This window comes from Xenopus tropicalis, chromosome 9 (genome assembly GCF_000004195.4).
Source record: "Xenopus tropicalis strain Nigerian chromosome 9, UCB_Xtro_10.0, whole genome shotgun sequence".
Lineage (NCBI taxonomy): Eukaryota > Metazoa > Chordata > Amphibia > Anura > Pipidae > Xenopus > Xenopus tropicalis.
In genome coordinates, this window is record NC_030685.2 from 85057331 (window position 1) to 85076953 (window position 19623).

Here is a 19623-nt window from a genome sequence, read left to right on the forward strand (position 1 = left end):
GAGAGGGCGGAGCTGTGTGATAATGTTCTGAGGATTATGGGAGAGGGCGGAGCTGTATCTTAAAGCACAGAGGATTATGGGAGGGAAAGGAATGTGGGTAAAATGATAGAAGTCTGGGTGTGTAGGAATCCCAAAAAAGTCACATGATGCTATTGGGGTCCTGATACTGGTACTGGTACTGGTACTGATACTGGTACTGGTACTGGTACTGGTACTGGTACTGGTACTGATACTGGTACTGGTACTGGTACTGATACTGGTACTGGTACTGATACTGGTACTGATACTGGTACTGAATACTGGTACTGATACTGGTACTGATACTGGTACTGGTACTGATACTGGTAACTGTACTGGATACTGGTACTGGATGATACTGGTAACTTGGTCTGAGTATGATACTGGTACTGGTACTTGAATACTGGGTACTGGTACTGATACTGGTACTGATACTGGTACTGATACTGGTACTGGTACTGATACTGGTACTGATACTGGTACTGATACTGGTACTGATACTGGTACTGGTACTGATACTGGTACTGATACTGATACTGGTACTGATACTGGTACTGATACTGGTACTGGTACTGATACTGATACTGGTACTGATACTGATACTGGTACTGATACTGGTACTGGTACTGATACTGATACTGGTACTGATACTGGTACTGATACTGGTACTGATACTGGTACTGGTACTGATACTGGTACTGATACTGGTACTGGTACTGATACTGGTACTGGTACTGATACTGGTACTGGTACTGATACTGGTACTGGTACTGATACTGGTACTGATACTAAACCCAGTTGGGGCTTCTGGGCTCACCCAAAAGAAACCACAGGGGGATATAAATGCAAAATCCATTCATCCTGTTATTGATTATTGTTTTCTTACTGGATATTTCCCTTAGAAATCTCTTACCCCCCCCCCCCCCCCCCGCTGTGCCCCCCCCCCTTCTACTTCTGCCATTTGTGTTGCTATTAAATATTATTTGTACATTATGGCTCTTTGTGTTTCAGTGTAACAAGCTGATACTTAGCTGGTCCTTAGTGGGGTCTGCTCTCTCATAGCCTGTACAGAGAGATACCATAAAACTATGGCACATAGGAATTCCCCTGTACTAAGCACAATTCAGCAGGAACAGCCCCCTAAGTTTGCTCATAGCCTGTACAGAGAGATACCATAAAACTATGGCACATAGGGATTCCCCTGTACTAAGCACAATTCAGCAGGAACAGCCCCCCTAAGTTTGCTCATAGCCTGTACAGAGAGATACCATAAAACTATGGCACATAGGGATTCCCCTGTACTAAGCACAATTCAGCAGGAACAGCTCCCTAAGTTTGCCCATAGCCCTGTACAGAGAGATACCATAAACTATGGCACATAGGGATTCCCCTGTACTAAGCACAATTCAGCAGGAACAGCCCCCCTAAGTTTGCTCATAGCCTGTACAGAGAGATACCATAAAAACTATAGCAGCATAGGGATTCCCCTGTACTAAGCACAATTCAGCAGGAACAGCCCCCTAAGTTTTGCCCATAGCTTTGTACAGAGAGATTACCATAAAACTATGGCACATAGGGATTCCCCTGTACTAAGCACAATTTCAGGCAGGAACAGCCCCCTAAGTTTGCTCATAGCCTGTACAGAGAGATACCATAAAACTATGGCACATAGGGATTCCCCTGTACTAAGCACATTCAGCAGGAACAGCCCCCTAAGTTTGCTCATAGCCTGTACAGAGAGATACCATAAAACTATGGCACATAGGGATTCCCCTGTACTAAGCACAATTCAGCAGGAACAGCTCCCTAAGTTTGCCCATAGCCTGTACAGAGAGATACCATAAAACTATGGCACATAGGGATTCCCCTGTACTAAGCACAATTCAGCAGGAACAGCCCCCTAAGTTTGCCCATAGCTGTACAGAGAGATACCATAAAACTATAGCAGCATAGGGATTCCCTGTACTAAGCACAATTCAGCAGGAACAGCCCCCTAAGTTTGCCCATAGCTTGTACAGAGAGATACCATAAAACTAATGGCACATAGGGATTCCCCTGTACTAAGCACAATTCAGCAGGAAAGCCCCCTAAGTTTGCCCATAGCCTTATACCATAAAATATAGCAGGATATAAGCAGCAGGAACTAAGTCCCCACACATACCATAATGGCACATAGGGATTCCCCTGTACTAAGCACAATTCAGCAGGAACAGCCCCTAAGTTTGCTCATAGCCTGTACAGAGAGATACCATAAAACTATGGCACATAGGATTCCCCTGTACTAAGCACAATTCAGCAGGAACAGCCCCCTAAGTTTGCTCATAGCCTGTACAGAGAGATACCATAAAACTATGGCACATAGGGATTCCCCTGTACTAAGCACAATTCAGCAGGAACAGCCCCCTAAGTTTGCTCATAGCCTGTACAGAGAGATACCATAAAACTATGGCACATAGGGATTACCCTGTACTAAGCACAATTCAGCAGGAACAGCCCCCTAAGTTTGCTCATAGCCTGTACAGAGAGATACCATAAAACTATGGCACATAGGGATTCCCCTGTACTAAGCACAATTCAGCAGGAACAGCCCCTAAGTTTGCTCATAGCCTGTACAGAGAGATACCATAAAACTATGGCACATAGGGATTCCCCTGTACTAAGCACAATTCAGCAGGAACAGCCCCCTAAGTTTGCTCATAGCCTGTACAGAGATACCATAAAACTATGGCACATAGGGATTCCCCTGTACTAAGCACAATTCAGCAGGAACAGCCCCATAAGTTTGCCCATAGCCTGTACAGAGAGATACCATAAAACTTTGGCACATAGGGATTCCCCTGTACTAAGCACAATTCAGCAGGAACAGCCACCTAAGTTTGCTCATAGCCTGTACAGAGAGATACCATAAAACTATGGCACATAGGGATTCCCCTGTACTAAGCACAATTCAGCAGGAACAGCCCCTAAGTTTGCCCATGACTTACCTTCTGTATGAGAGTAGCCCTCTCCTGTGACTTTCCACTGCACGAGGACCCCCAGCAGGCTGAGTACGGGCCAGATGCCCAGGATGACCCAGCTGTACCAGCAGACAGCCTGCGGGGGCGCCACCTTCAAGCGCTGGTAGACGTACTGCACCAGCAGGAACAGCTCGATGAAGTAATCGACTGTGACTGTCATTATGGCGCTGCCAAACACTGCCGTGGAAAGGGTGGTGAAAAACCGCTGCCACTGCAAGGTCAGTACGGCAAAGAGCATCCCAATGCCCAGCAACAGTGCCACGGGCACCCAGACTGTCCGCGGGTGGTAGAACTGCTCCATGACTATGAGGGAGGCTATGGCTAGCAGCAGCCCGAGCAGCAGCCCCACCATGAAGAGCCCCACGCTCCGCACCAGCATAGTCACCAGGCCACACAGAATGCCAATGCCCAGGCCAATGCCAACGCTGGCCTCCACGCTCAGCTGGGTGTCCAGTACCCGCTCCTTGTAGCACAGCATGAAGATCACCACCGAACCGAACATGAGACCCGTCAGGAACATCACCGCCTTAAAGCAGCGGTAACCTGGCAAGGAGAAAGAGAGAGCGGCATTATGGGAGCATTAAAGGGGAAGTTAAACCAAAAACCCCATCTTAGCAACAAGTCTGAATGTTAGAATGAAGGGAGAGTAGGAAATGGGGTCTGAACAGCAACATAAATAAGTGACCCCACTACTATAGTTCTACTACTACTATACCCCTCCGAGTAACATTACTACATGTTACTACATGAAGCAACACACACAGATACAGTTCCTCTCCAATGTAACAAATCGTCTTAATTTTGCTATGTGTCTAGTAACCCATAGCAACCAATCAGCACCTAGCATTTACTGGTTTGAAGACACACATCTGATGACAGACTTATCACTGTTCAAAGAAGAGGGGAAGGAGGTTCCTGCCCTGCAGAGCTTACAATCATTTATGAACCAAGTGCAATTTTTAATACAAATCAGCATTTTTTTTACCTATAATACAGTAACCAATAGCAACCAATCAGCACCTAGCATTTACTGGTTTGAAGACACATCTTATTGGTTGCTATGGGCATTTTTTTACCTATAATACAGTTCCTCTCCAAATACTGTAACAAATGGTCTAAAATGTGCTACGTGTCTAGTAACCCATAGCAACCAATCAGCACCTAGCATTTACTGGTTTGAAGACACATCTTATTGGTTGCTATGGGTTACAAGATGAGACTTATAACTGTTAAAAGAAGAGGGGAAGGAGGTTCCTGCCCTGCAGAGCTTACAATCATTTATGAACCAAGTGCAATTTTTGATACAAATCGCTGTTTTTTTTACCTATAATACAGTAACCCATAGCAACCAATCAGCACCTAGCATTAACTGGTTTGAAGACACATCTTATTGGTTGCTATGGGTTACAAGATGTTTTTATTTATGAACAAAGTGCAATTTTTGATACAAATCGCCGTTTTTTTTACCTATAATACAGTAACCCATAGCAACCAATCAGCACCTAGCATTAACTGGTTTGAAGACGCGCTTCTGATTGGTTGCTATGGGTTACAAGATGAGACTTATAACTGTTAAAAGAAGAGGGGAAGGAGGTTCCTGCCCTGCAGAGCTTACAATCATTTATGATCAAAGTGCAATTTTTGATACAAATCGCAATTTTTTTACCTATAATACAGTTCCTCTCCAAATACTGTAACAAATGGTTTAAAATGTGCTACGTGTCTAGTAACCCATAGCAACCAATCAGCACCTAGCATTTACTGGTTTGAAGACACATCTTTTTGGTTGCTATGGGTTACAAGATGAGGACTGACTTATAACTGTTATAACTGCTATAGAAACTTAGCTTTCCCTTTAATGTGGAGATTACTGCCTTTAGCCCTCAGCCAATCAGCAGATCCCGTCTGTACGCCGCTGCACGGCACCATTAGTGTTTATTCCTCCATTTGCACCTTCTATTTATAGTAAATGTCAGAGACAGAATGGAAAATATGAAGAAGCTGCCGCTGCTGCAATCTGATTGGTGCCTGTACTCGTCCCAGCCCGCCCACCTGAGTAACCAATCAGAGTGCAGCAGAAGGAGTCGGCATGGTTGTGTTTTCCATGATCTGCAAGTGGCAGAAAGCTGCCAGCACAGGAACGGAGAGGGAGAAGCAAGGAAAGGGTTACACTGCTGCCCTCCGGTAGAACTGTAACTCCCATCCCCTGCCGGCTCTACTCATGGGAGTTGTGGTTCTGCAACAACGCTAAGGGTTTCCTATCCCTGTGTTGCACTCACATCCTTATTAAAGTGGAAGTATACACACCAGAATTCTGCCTACACTCCCCCCCTAAAAACAGTTATTTGGTTGAAAAGGAAGTAATGAGCTCAGTATAAACAAACCCCAAGATGCAACTATCGTTAGGCTTTGAGATAAGAAATGTCTCCTTATTATATTTGTCGACTGCTCATTGTGGGGCCATTTACAAACACACGCCCAGTGTGCAAAATGCCATTTCCCATGTGTTTTACCCACAATGCAGTGTTTTGCCCAGTGTATTAGCCTAGATTTTTTCCCTGCTGCAAGCAGCGCATTCATGCTGACTGTCCGGGGACATTGTTGTGGGGGCAGTTTGTTAGAGCCAGGGGGTCAGTAACTGATATTTGCCCCTTCAGCTTAACAATTACCCACTGGCACAAGCAACTGATGCGATTCCTGGGGTTGTAAGTCATTTGCAGCAGGAAAAAAATGACAGCTGGAGGGGCCACACAATAATCCTTATACAGGGCTGTGGGGGTGCTACTAAGGCAAACTCTCTGTTCACCCTTTGATGCCCCTAAATACATTATGTACAGATCTACATCCATTACAATCACTGTCGGTTCCGACTACTCACCAAAAAAGCAGTAAATGATCCCAAAGAGGCAGCACATGGCGCAGACCACGGACGGGACCACCTGGTACCTCCTCTCTATCTCCTGCTCGCAGGGGGGGGGCCAGTCCTGACCCGGCTCGGGGGGCAGCAGCTGGAAGTGTAGGGTTTGCATAGTGTCCGTCATGGCGCCGCAGTCGTGTAATTGGTCGATTTCCTCTACTAATGATCCTGCATCGCCTTCAAGGAAGAGAAATGCACTGATGTTACAAGTGAGGCATTTAGTCGTCTGTGCGACCCACAAAGGCACCGCCAACATCACAGGGGCCCCCGCCGGGCACTTCTAGCGCCTCCCAGTGTCCCCCACACAATGCTGCATGGGTATCGCTCCATTAGGGCTCATTATAGAGACCAACTGAATACACACGGGGCGAGTGAAACCCTAATTTAACCACTTAGGGTAAAGACACACAGAGCTACTTAGTAGCAGCTACTAAACACCAGGAAATCCCCTGCCATAGACAATACTGAGAATTGCCTCTGCTAAGACACATGGAGAGACAATTATCAGTAAATGATCAGCATTGTCTGTTTTAGTAGCCGTGACAAGTAGCTGCTACTAAGTAGTTCTGTGTGTCTTCACCCTTAAACCCTGGGACTGAGTGTCCAAATGGTTCAATGTGGCCACCAAACCCTTCCCGAGTGATTGCCCCAGTATTGCGCGATGACATAGCCTGGACCCTCTGTGTGTTACAGATAAGACAATTTGCAGACAATCTCTTCATTTAGTTTCTGATGTCTGGTTGCCGGGTTTGGGCAGTCTTAGCAACCAAGCAGCAAAATTGCCAAAGTACCTGAGTAGGAAGGCAAGGCAATACTTAGCAGCTTGGCCTCACTGCCAAGCTGCTTTTGGGTTGCCAAGGTGCCTGACCCTAGCAACTGCTTTTACTTAAAAAAAAACACACACACTCGCCATTCAGTCTGGTAATGAGACAGTTAACCTCATGTTGTCTATATACTCTATCCTAATCCTATGCATGAGCGATACATAGCAAGTCAAGCCCCTTTTAAATCACATGGGTGCGCCTGTAGGCCTCCGTCTGGTTCTGAACTACAAGTCCCAGCATCCCCATGCAGCCAAAGGTTGGGGAGTTGTAGTTCAGAGAGAGACAGAGGTGTTTGTGTTACTGAGCGCTGCCCGGCGGAGCCCTAGGCTGCTGGTTCTGTATAGAGTGAGGGATCAATAGGGAACAGATGTGGGGCTGGGCCTTCGTTATGGATTAGTGAGTTAGAATTGAGCAGGAGGCTCAGGATTCATACGAGGGAAATCCGAGCAGATGAACATAAATAGAATGAGACTCCATGAGAAACCCCTCCTCCTCTGTAAAGCCGGGCGCTCAGCACCACGGACAGTCCCCTTCTGCCAATGGGGGAGGGGCTATTAACCTCTTGGCTTTCACTGACAGCCCATCTGGCCTCATACTGAACTACTTCTACTCTTGCTTTAATTAGTTAATATTCTCTTCTGTACCGGGGGTGGGTGTGGGGGGCACAGACGCAGGAACGGGGTAAGTGGGCTGTGGGCACAGATACAGTGAGCAGGGAGATGTAATGTAGGCATTAGGGTGGCACAGATACAGTAAGCAGGAGGGTATAATGTGGGCATTAGGGTGGTACAGATACAGTGAGCAGGGAGATGTAATGTGGGCATTAGGGTGGCACAGATACAGTGAGCAGGGAGATGTAATGTGGGCATTAGGGTGGCACAGATACAGTGAGCAGGGAGATGTAATGTGGGCATTAGGGTGGCACAGATACAGTGAGCAGGGAGATGCAATGTGGACATTAGGGTGGCACAGATACAGTGAGCAGGGAGATATTATGTGGGCGTTAGGGTGGCACAGATACAGTAAGCATGAGGGTATAATGTGGGCATTAGGGTGGCATTGATGTCATATAGGTAGGAGATATGTGGGCATGAGAGTGCCACAGATACAGTAAGCAGGAGGGTATAATGTGGGCATTAGGGTGGCACAGATACAGTAAGCATGAGGGTATAATGTGGGCATTAGAGTGGCATTGATGTCATAGGGGTAGGAGGTATGTGGGCATAAGAGTGTCACAGATACAGTAAGCAGGAGGGTATAATGTGGGCCTTAGGGTGGCACAGATACAGTAAGCATGAGGGTATAATGTGGGCATTAGGGTGGCATTGATGTCATATAGGTAGGAGGTATGTGGGCATAAGAGTGCCACAGATACAGTAAGCAGGAGGGTATAATTTGGGCATTAGGGTGGCACAGATACAGTAAGCAGGAGGGTATAATGTGGGCATTAGGGTGGCATTGATGTCAGAGGGGTAGGTGGTATGTGGGCATTAGGGTGGCACAGATACAGAAAGCAGGGAGATATTATGTGGGCATTAGGGTGGCACAGATACAGTAAGCAGGAGGGTATAATGTGGGAATTAGGGTGGCATTGATGTCATAGGGGTAGGAGGTATGTGGGCATTAGAGTGCCACAGATACAGTAAGCATGGAGATATAATGTGGGCATTAGGTTGGCATTGATTTCAGAGGGGTAGGTGAAATATGGGCATTAAAGTGACAGGTGGGTGTGTGGGTGACACTAGAGACAGGGGTTAGGTGGTGCTGAGGGTGGCACAGATGTATTAGAGGTAGGGGGCATACAGGAAACTATGGGCATACGGGCAGCGCAGAAACACAAACAGGGACGGGGGGGGATGATGGAAAAGACACAAATAAGGAGCAGCTGTGACGTGGGCATGAAGGTGGGTAGGTGGGTATGAGAGACATGTAAATGTGGAGAGACAGCCAGACAGAGACACGAATGCAGCAGGAGGTGGGGATGAGAGTGGCATAGATTCAACAGAGGCAGGCGAAAGCTGGCATGAAAGAGGCACAGGTGTAATGGTGGAAGGTGGGCATCAGAGAAGTACAGATCTAAGTGGGCATGTGAGTGGCACAAGTAGAGTAGGTGGGAGGTGGGCATGAGAGTGGCACAAGTACAGTAGGTGGGGTGTGAATGAGAGTGGCACAAGTAGAGTAGGTGGGGTGTGAATGAGAGTGGCACAAGTAGAGTAGGTGGGAGGTGGGCATGAGAGTGGCACAAGTACAATAGGTGGGCATGAGAGTGGCACAAGTACAGTAGGTGGGGTGGGAATGAGAGTGGCACAAGTAGAGTAGGTGGGAGGTGGGCATGAGAGTGGCACAAGTACAATAGGTGGGCATGAGAGTGGCACAAGTACAGTAGGTGAGAGGTGGGCATGAGGGTGGCACAAGTACAGTAGATGGGGATGGGCATGAGTGGCACAAGTACAGTAGGTGGGAGTTGGGCATGAGATTGGCACAAGTACAGTAGGTGGGAGGTGGGCATGAGAGTGGCACAAGTACAGTAGGTTGGAGGTGGGCATGAGAATGGCACAAGTACAGTAGGTGGGAGATGGGCATGAGAGTGGCACAAGTACAGTAGGTGGGCATGTGAGTGGCACAAGTAGAGTAGGTGGGGGTGGGCATGAGAGTGGCACAAGTACAATAGGTGGGAGGTGGGCATGAGAGTGGCACAAGTACAGTAGGTGGGAGATGGGCATGAGAGTGGCACAAGTACAGTAGGTGAGAGGTGGGCATGAGAGCGGCACAAGTACAGTAGATGGGGGATGGGCATGAGTGGCACAAGTACAGTAGGTGGGAGGTGGGCATGAGAGTGGCACAAGTACAGTAGGTTGGAGGTGGGCATGAGGGTGGCACAAGTACAGTAGGTGGGCATGTGAGTGGCACAAGTAGAGTAGGTGGGGGTGGGCATGAGAGTGGCACAAGTACAATAGGTGGGAGGTGGGCATGAGAGTGGCACAAGTACAGTAGGTGGGAGATGGGCATGAGAGTGGCACAAGTACAATAGGTGGGAGGTGGGCATGAGAGTGGCACAAGTACAGTAGGTGGGAGATGGGCATGAGAGTGGCACAAGTACAGTAGGTGAGAGGTGGGCATGAGGGCGGCACAAGTACAGTAGATGGGGGATGGGCATGAGTGGCACAAGTACAGTAGGTGGGAGGTGGGCATGCGAGTGGCACAAGTACAGTAGGTGGGAGGTGGGCATGAGGGTGGCACAAGTACAGTAGATGGGGGATGGGCATGAGTGGCACAAGTACAGTAGGTGGGAGTTGGGCATGAGAGTGGCACAAGTACAGTAGGTGGGAGGTGGGCATGAGAGTGGCATAAGTACAGTAGGTGGGGGGTGGGCATGAGAGTGGCACAAGTACAGTAGGTGGGGGGTGGGCATGAGAGTGGCACAAGTACAATAGGTGGGAGGTGGGCATGAGAGTGGCACAAGTACAGTAGGTGAGAGGTGGGCATGAGGGAGGCACAAGTACAGTAGATGGGGATGAGTGGCACAAGTACAGTAGGTGGGAGGTGGGCATGAGAGTGGCACAACTACAGTAGGTGGGGGTGGGCATGAGAGTGGCACAAGTACATTAGGAGGGAGGTGGGCATGTGAGTGGCACAAGTAGAGTATGTGGGAGGTGGGCATGAGAGTGGCATAAGTACAGTAGGTGGGGGGTGGGCATGAGAGTGGCACAAGTACAATAGGTGGGAGGTGGGCATGAGAGTGTCACAAGTACAGTAGGTGAGAGGTGGGCATGAGGGCGGCACAAGTACAGTAGATGGGCATGAGTGGCACAAGTACAGTAGGTGGGAGGTGGGCATGAGAGTGGCACAAGTACAGTAGGTTGGAGGTGGGCATGAGGGTGGCACAAGTACAGTAGGTGGGGGTGGGCATGAAAGTGGCACAAGTACATTAGGTGGGAGGTGGGCATGAGAGTGGCACGAGTACAGTAGGTGAGAGGTGGGCATGAGGGCGGCACAAGTACAGTAGATGGGGGATGGGTATGAGTGGCACAAGTACAGTAGGTGGGAGGTGGGCATGAGGGTGGCACAAGTACAGTAGGTGGGGGATGGGCATGAGAGTGGCACAAGTACATTAGGTGGGAGGTGGGCATGAGAGTGGCACAAGTACATTAGGTGGGAGGTGGGCATGAGAGTGGCACAAGTACAGTAGGTGGGGGTGGGCATGAGAGTGGCACACGTACATTAGGTGGGAGGTGGGCATGAGAGTGGCACAAGTACAGTAGGTGGCAGGTGGGCATGAGAGTGGCACAAGTACATTAGGTGGGAGGTGGGCATAAGAGTGGCACAAGTACAGTAGGTGGGAGGTGGTGGGCTTGGCAGTGGCACAGATACACACAGGGTAGGTGGGCATGGCAGTGGCACAGATACACACAGGGTAGGTGGGCATGGCAGTGGCACAGACACAGGGTAAGTGGGCATGGCAGTGGCAAAGACACAGGGTAGGTGGGCATGGCAGTGGCACAGACACACACAGGGTAGGTGGGCATGGCAGTGGCACAGATACACACAGGGTAGGTGGGCAGGGCAGTGGCATAGACACAGGGTAGGTGGGCAGGGCAGTGGCACAGACACAGGGTAGGTGGGCATGGCAGTGGCACAGACACACACAGGGTAGGTGGGCAGGGCAGTGGCATAGACACAGGGTAGGTGGGCAGGGCAGTGGCACAGACACAGGGTAGGTGGGCAAAGCAGTGGCACAGACACACACAGGGTAGGTGGGCAAGGCAGTGGCATAGACACGGAGTAGGTGGGCAAGGCAGTGGCACAGACACAGGGTAGGTGGGCAGGGCAGTGGCATAGACACAGGGTAGGTGGGCATGGCAGTGGCACAGATACACACAGGGTAGGTGGGCAAGGCAGTGGCACAGACACAGGGTAGGTGGGCAGGGCAGTGGCATAGACACAGAGTAGGTGGGCAGGGCAGTGGCACAGACACAGGGTAGGTGGGCAGGGCAGTAGCATAGACACAGGGTAGGTGGGCAGGGCAGTGGCACAGACACAAGGTAGGTGGGCAGAGCAGTGGCATAGACACAGGGTAGGTGGGCAGGGCAGTGGCACAGACACAGGGTAGGTGGGCAGGGCAGTGGCATAGACACAGGGTAGGTGGGCAGGGCAGTGGCACAGACACAGGGTAGGTGGGCAGGGCAGTGGCATAGACAGAGGGTAGGTGGGCAGGGCAGTGGCACAGACACAGGGTAGGTGGGCAGGGCAGTGGCACAGACAGAGGGTAGGTGGGCAGGGCAGTGGCACAGACACAGGGTAGGTGGGCAGGGCAGTGGCACAGACACAGGGTAGGTGGGCAGGGCAGTGGCACAGACACAGGGTAGGTGGGCAGGGCAGTGGCACAGACACAGGGTAGGTGGGCAGGGCAGTGGCACAGACACAGGGTAGGTGGGCAGGGCAGTGGCACAGACACAGGGTAGGTGGGCAGGGCAGTGGCACAGACACAGGGTAGGTGGGCAGGGCAGTGGCACAGACACAGGGTAGGTGGGCAGGGCAGTGGCACAGACACAGGGTAGGTGGGCAGGGCAGTGGCACAGACACAGGGTAGGTGGGCAGGGCAGTGGCACAGACAGAGGGTAGGTGGGCAGGGCAGTGGCACAGACACAGGGTAGGTGGGCAGGGCAGTGCACAGACACAGGGTAGGTGGGCAGGGCAGTGGCACAGACACAGGGTAGGTGGGCAGGGCAGTGGCACAGACACAGGGTAGGTGGGCAGGGCAGTGGCACAGACACAGGGTAGGTGGGCAGGGCAGTGGCACAGACACAGGGTAGAAATATGGAGGAAACAATGACAGAGACAGAGCTTTGGGGGGGTATGTCTGTACCTTGGGCCCCAGTGTGGGAGGTGCCCTGACATCCAGACCAGGGTGGGCAACAGGGCACATTGATCTCTCAGGCTGCCATCCTGTGTGTCTGTTAATCCCAGGTCGTCCCTCCGGCTGTCTCTCCGGCTGTCTCTCCGCTGTGCAATAGGAATCCGTGCAGTCTCTCTGTCTCTCTCATCCTATCTCGGTGCTTTTGTTCGCAGCTCAGTGAGTACATACGGACAGACCCGCTCCCTGGGGCTGTAGCTCTATAGGGCCCTGCCTATACCCGGCAATGGGCGGCTCAGTGAGTACATACGGACAGACCCGCTCCCTGGGGCTGTAGCTCTATAGGGCCCTGCCTATACCCGGCAATGGGCGGCTCAGTGAGTACATACGGACAGACCCGCTCCCTGGGGCTGTAGCTCTATAGGGCCCTGCCTATACCCGGCAATGGGCGGCTCAGTGAGTACATACGGACAGACCCGCTCCCGGCAATGTGCGGCCCCCACTCCCTGTCCGCTTCTTCCTGTGCAGCCGGAGGGGCTTAGTGCAGAGAGACGCCCCCTCAGCCCCCAACTCTCCCACTAACGTCTCCTCATGGGGGGGGGACTTTTTGTTCAGTCTCCCACCCCCAGAATATGCGTGTAATTGCCCCCAGTCTTACCCCAGGCACCCAGTAACCCTCTCCCCACCAATCTCTCCGTTGTTTTCTTATTATTCTCCCCCCTCCCCTCGACTCTCCCCCAGAGCAGCCCCCACCCCGGCTCTCTCCCCTCCTGATGCTGCTGGACAGCTCCTAGACTCTCGGCAGCGGGAACAACCAAGCGGTGACAGGCACAGGGGGGGACAAGCACCGGCGGACTGTACCATTCATAGGCTCATTGTGTGTGAGGGGAGAGGCGGTGATTGGCCGGCGCTGCTCCCTGTTTCACCCCCATCAATAAACTGCATTTCCCCCCATAGCTGCTGCTGGGGGCACAGACACTCCCGGGAATTCACTGAGACTCTTTTGATTTGGGGGGGGGGGGGGGGGGGGGGGGCTGCTCCCAATCCTCTGACTCTGAGTAATCTGCACTCCCACATATATGTATTTATATAATGCCCCCTCCCCGGCTCATCTCAATACATTACACACTCACAGCCTGCTCTCATTATTTCTGCATCAACCATGGAGATTGTGTTGCACATTCAGCTCTGCCTAAAGGGGAAATACCCCCTGTGTGTTCCTACCATTCACTTGCATTTATTATCTAGAAATAAAAGGGAAAATAGAGACTTTTGTATTTATACTTAAGGGTTAAAGCTGCCATATTAATCCTCTTGAGTATATAGTATGGGGGTACAGCTTATTGTGTGCCCAGAACATTCCTTCTATGTATATTTGTATTTATACATATGGGTAGGAGGTGCCATAGTGTTTCCCTTAGACAGTACAGTATGGGGATACAGCTTATTGTGTGCCCAGAACATTCCTTCTCTGTATATTTGTATTTATACATATGGGTAGGGGGTGCCATAGTGTTTCCCTTAGACAGTACAGTATGGGGGTACAGCTTATTGTGTGCCCAGAACATTCCTTCTCTGTATATTTGTATTTATACATATGGGTAGGAGGTGCCATAGTGTTTCCCTTAGACAGTACAGTATGGGGGTACAGCTTATTGTGTGCCCAGAACATTCCTTCTCTGTATATTTGTATTTATACATATGGGTAGGGGGTGCCATAGTGTTTCCCTTAGACAGTACAGTATGGGGGTACAGCTTCTTGTGTGCCCAGAACATTCCTTCTCTGTATATTTGTATTTATACATATGGGTAGGGGGTGCCATAGTGTTTCCCTTAGACAGTACAGTATGGGGGTACAGCTTATTGTGTGCCCAGAACATTCCTTCTCTGTATATTTGTATTTATACATATGGGTAGGAGGTGCCATAGTGTTTCCCTTAGACAGTACAGTATGGGGGTACAGCTTATTGTGTGCCCAGAACATTCCTTCTCTGTATATTTGTATTTATACATATGGGTAGGGGGTGCCATAGTGTTTCCCTTAGACAGTACAGTATGGGGGTACAGCTTCTTGTGTGCCCAGAACATTCCTTCTCTGTATATTTGTATTTATACATATGGTAGGGGGTGCCATAAGTGTTTCCCTTAGACAGTACAGTATGGGGGTACAGCTTATTGTGTGCCCAGAACATTCCCTCTCTGTATATTTGTATTTATACATACGGGAGGGAGGTGCCCATAGTGTTTCCCTTAGACAGTACAGTATGGGGGTACAGCTTATTGTGTGCCCAGAACATTCCCTCTCTGTATATTTGTATTTATACATATGGGTAGGAGGTGCCATAGTGTTTCCCTTAGACGGTACAGTATGGGGTTACAGCTTATTGTGTGCCCAGAACATTCCTTCTCTGTATATTGTATTTATACATATGGGTAGGGGGTGCCATAGTGTTTCCCTTAGACAGTACAGTATGGGGGTACAGCTTATTGTGTGCCCAGAACATTCCTTCTCTGTATATTTGTATTTATACATATGGGTAGGGGGTGCCATAGTGTTTCCCTTAGACAGTACAGTATGGGGGTACAGCTTATTGTGTGCCCAGAACATTCCTTCTCTGTATATTTGTATTTATACATATGGGTAGGGGGTGCCATAGTGTTTCCCTTAGACAGTACAGTATGGGGGTACAGCTTATTGTGTGCCCAGAACATTCCCTCTCTGTATATTTGTATTTATACATATGGGTAGGAGGTGCCATAGTGTTTCCCTTAGACAGTACAGTATGGGGGTACAGCTTATTGTGTGCCCAGAACATTCCTTCTCTGTATATTTGTATTTATACATATGGGTAGGGGGTGCCATAGTGTTTCCCTTAGACAGTACAGTATGGGGGTACAGCTTATTGTGTGCCCAGAACATTCCTTCTCTGTATATTTGTATTTATACATATGGGTAGGAGGTGCCATAGTGTTTCCCTTAGACAGTACAGTATGGGGGTACAGCTTATTGTGTGCCCAGAACATTCCTTCTCTGTATATTTGTATTTATACATATGGGTAGGGGGTGCCATAGTGTTTCCCTTAGACAGTACAGTATGGGGTACAGCTTATTGTGTGCCCAGAACATTCCTTCTCTGTATATTTGTATTTATACATATGGGTAGGGGTGCCATAGTGTTTCCCTTAGACAGTACAGTATGGGGGTACAGCTTATTGTGTGCCCAGAACATTCCCTCTCTGTATATTTGTATTTATACATATGGGTAGGAGGTGCCATAGTGTTTCCCTTAGACAGTACAGTATGGGGGTACAGCTTATTGTGTGCCCAGAACATTCCCTCTCTGTATATTTGTATTTATACATATGGGTAGGAGGTGCCATAGTGTTTCCCTTAGACAGTACAGTATGGGGGTACAGCTTATTGTGTGCCCAGAACATTCCTTCTCTGTATATTTGTATTTATACATATGGGTAGGGGGTGCCATAGTGTTTCCCTTAGACAGTACAGTATGGGGGTACAGCTTATTGTGTGCCCAGAACATTCCTTCTCTGTATATTTGTATTTATACATATGGGTAGGGGGTGCCATAGTGTTTCCCTTAGACAGTACAGTATGGGGGTACAGCTTATTGTGTGCCCAGAACATTCCTTCTCTGTATATTTGTATTTATACATATGGGTAGGGGGTGCCATAGTGTTTCCCTTAGACAGTTCAGTATGAAGGTACCCAGGGCACAAATAAGCACTCACCCCAAATCCCCCCTAATTGGCCTTCAGGCTGGGCCCCCTTAGCCCATAACAAGGTTACAGATATATAGAAACATTGGGGTAACAGTCACCCCGCTATAGTTCCAGGGGTACCCAGGGCACAAATAAGCACTCACCCCAAATCCCCCCCTAACTGGCCTTCAGGCTGGGCACCCTTAGCCCATAACAAGGTTACAGATATATAGAAACATTGGGGTAACAGTCACCCCGCTATAGTTCCAGGGGTACCCAGGGCACAAATAAGCACTCACCCCAAATCCCCCCCTAACTGGCCTTCAGGCTGGGCCCCCTTAGCCCATAACAAGGTTACAGATATATAGAGACATTGGGGCAGTTGTTACAATGGGGTGGGTACCTGAATACCCCCCGGGGGCGGAACCCACACTACAGCCGACACAGCCCCCACAGCAGCCCCCACTCAGTGCAGTAGGAGCCGTATCTGTGGGTGCAGCCCCGCACACTGTACAATCTATAAATACACGCACTGACATACAGAATCAGCAGAAACACCCAGGGGCCCGTACACAGGCTGGGGCAGAAAGTGGAGCGATAAGGACAACATTTAACCCCTAAGGGCCCATAGACGTTGCACTATAAACCCTGCCCAAAGTTAGTGTTACTGCAAGGTGCATTGTGGGTAGAAACCAGAGAACCCCTTGCCAACCTTTAATAAATGAGTCCTACAGTCTGTACAGGGGTGGGTATGGGGGCAACTGAGCATCCGGCTTGGCCAAATCATATAAATGCACTGTTATATGCACCACTTACTGCTCTTACTCACTCACTCACTCACTTATCTCATTCATTTATTAACTTACTCATTTAATCATTCACTAACACTCACTCACTCACTATATCACTAACTTACCCATTTACTTACTAACTCACTCATCCACTTACTCATTCCCTCACTAACACACACACTCACAATATAACTAATTTACTCTTTTACATACTCATTCCCTCACTAGCACATCCACTCACTATTCACTCACTCACTATATCATTAATTCACTCATTCACTCACTATATCATTAATTCACTCATTCACTCACTATATAACTAACTCACTCATTTACTTACTAACACACTCACTAAATCACTCATTCACTCACTCACTATATAGCTAACTCATTCATTTACTTACTAACACACTCACTATCCCATTCACTCACTCATTCACTATATAAGTAACTCACTCATTTACTTACTAACTCACTAAATCACTCACTCACTCACTCACTATATAGCTAACTTATTCATTTACTTGCAAACACACTCACTAAATCACTCACTATATCACTAACTCATATACTTACTAACGCACTAACTCGATTACTCACTCAACTCATTCACTTACTCACTAACCTACTCACTCACTCACTCACTCACTCTAGCTGGGTACTAATGAAGGAAGCTGCCATACTGCCAAGCTGTACTAGAGGTACAGGGGTGCTATAATAAAGCCAGCCCTTGCATGCCCCCTCGCCCCCCCCCGGCTACACGGCCCCATTCCTGTGTATTCGCAGCCTGTGGGCGCTCTGCTCTCCTCCATCACCCACATGCACAGTGGGAGCCAATCAGAACGCAGCAGCCCAGAGCATGCCGACTATATACCAAGAAAGGGATTTTAGGAGGAATAAACACGAGTAATTGCCAGTAACTCCCAGTAGCTCTGAGGACAAGAAGGCGGCTCATACCCACGGCTGCTGGCACCGTTGGTTTTTTTCATTTAGGTGCCAACAGCCATAGGCCAAAGTCCCTGCCAAGCGGATCGTCTAGAGAATAAGCCCATTATCACTTCCAGCTTAGGGCCCATTAGGCAGAGGCCCAGCGCTGCTCCCCTCTCAGCTTTAATAGACGTTTAATTGGCCGCCGCCGCCATTAGCGCTTCATCTATAAAAATGTCAGCCCCGACACATCATCATTTACCAGTTACGCCAATCAAATTGTGTCTGTAGCCTGTGCCAGTGGGTAGGAATATTCTATAGAAACATCCGGAGAAATAACGACTTGATTGCCATAAGCAAAAACCAACACTAATTTGCTTCCATTTCTCTCCATCATAAGCAGTGGGGGCCCAATTACCCAGGGTATAGAGTTCAGATTCACATAGTAATACATTAGGGGGCATTTACTCTTACCCATGCCCCAAGTGCAAGGGCACCAAGGGGCGGCCATGCCCTGAACTAAGAAATAGGGCACAAAGTGCAGAATGCTGGGCCGGTGGGTACCTAATGGCACAGATGGGTCGGTCCCCCCCAAGTCTCCCGTGCCCTTAGTTTTATTCTCTGTACAGAACCCCCAATATCCTGATACATAAAGGCATGTACAGGTATGGGACCTATTACCCAGAATACTTGGGACCTGGGCTTATATCTTAGTTGGGATCAAGTACAGGTACTGTTTTATTATTACAGAGAAAAGGGAATCATTTAACCATTAAATAAACCCAATAGGGCTGTTCTGCCCCAATAAGGGGTAATTATATCTTAGTTGGGATCAAGTACAGGTACTGTTTTATTATTACAGAGAAAAGGGAATCATTTAACCATTAAATAAACCCAATAGGGCTGTTCTGCCCCCAATAAGGGGTAATTATATCTTAGTTGGGATCAAGTACAGGTACTGTTTTATTATTACAGAGAAAAGGGAATCATTTAACCATTAAATAAACCCAATAGGGCTGTTCTGCCCCCAATAAGGGGTAATTATATCTTAGTTGGGATCAAGTACAGGTACTGTTTTATTATTACAGAGAAAAGGGAATCATTTAACCATGAAATAAACCCAATAGGGCTGTTCTGCCCCAATAAGGGGTAATTATATCTTAGTTGGGATCAAGTACAGGTACTGTTTTATTATTACAGAGAAAAGGGAATCATTTAACCATAAAATAAACCCAATAGGACTGTTCTGCCCCAATAAGGGGTAATTATATCTTAGTTGGGATCAAGTACAGGTACTGTTTTATTATTACAGAGAAAAGGGAATCATTTTTAAAAATGTTAATTATTTGATTAAAATGGAGTCTATGGGAGATGGCCTCTCTGTAATTCAGTACTTTCTGGATAATGGGTTTCCAGATAAGGGGTCCGATGCCTGTATTTCAGTCACAGCAATAAGTGTAGGGGGAGCAGCTGTTGGGGGTACAAAGGAGCAAAAGCAGCTCCTTGGCACTGCCAGGGGTACCGCATACTGGCACTGCCATTCTCAGTAGTAATG

The 19623-nt window shown here is 48.7% G+C and overlaps 2 protein-coding genes across 2 annotated transcripts in view; both read right to left on the reverse strand.

Moving 5' to 3' along the window:
* The window catches only part of LOC116407773, an 880143-nt gene that overhangs the window by 338418 nt on the left and 522102 nt on the right, over positions 1-19623 (reverse strand). The gene's annotated exons all lie outside the window — the stretch shown is intronic.
* Positions 1026-13350, reverse strand: LOC116407834 (transmembrane protein 198). The gene is made up of 4 exons (XM_031893885.1): positions 12643-13350; positions 5914-6129; positions 2976-3578; positions 1026-1081 (listed from the first exon to the last, which is right to left on the reverse strand). Exons 2-4 carry the CDS (start codon positions 6074-6076, stop codon positions 1026-1028), a joined length of 822 nt encoding a protein of 273 aa, XP_031749745.1. The 5' UTR covers positions 6077-6129; positions 12643-13350.

Excerpts from the sequence above, each read along its gene's own strand:
- LOC116407834 (XM_031893885.1), bottom strand. The coding sequence starts at position 6,076 with ATGACGGACACTATGCAAACCCTACACTTCCAGCTGCTGCCCCCCGAG. Across the intron at positions 3,579-5,913 it reads GATCATTTACTGCTTTTTTG|GTTACCGCTGCTTTAAGGCG; the intron begins GTGAGTAGTCGG and ends TCTCCTTGCCAG. Across the intron at positions 1,082-2,975 it reads ATGGGCAAACTTAGGGGCTG|GCTATGAGAGAGCAGACCCC; the intron begins TTCCTGCTGAAT and ends CTCTCTGTACAG.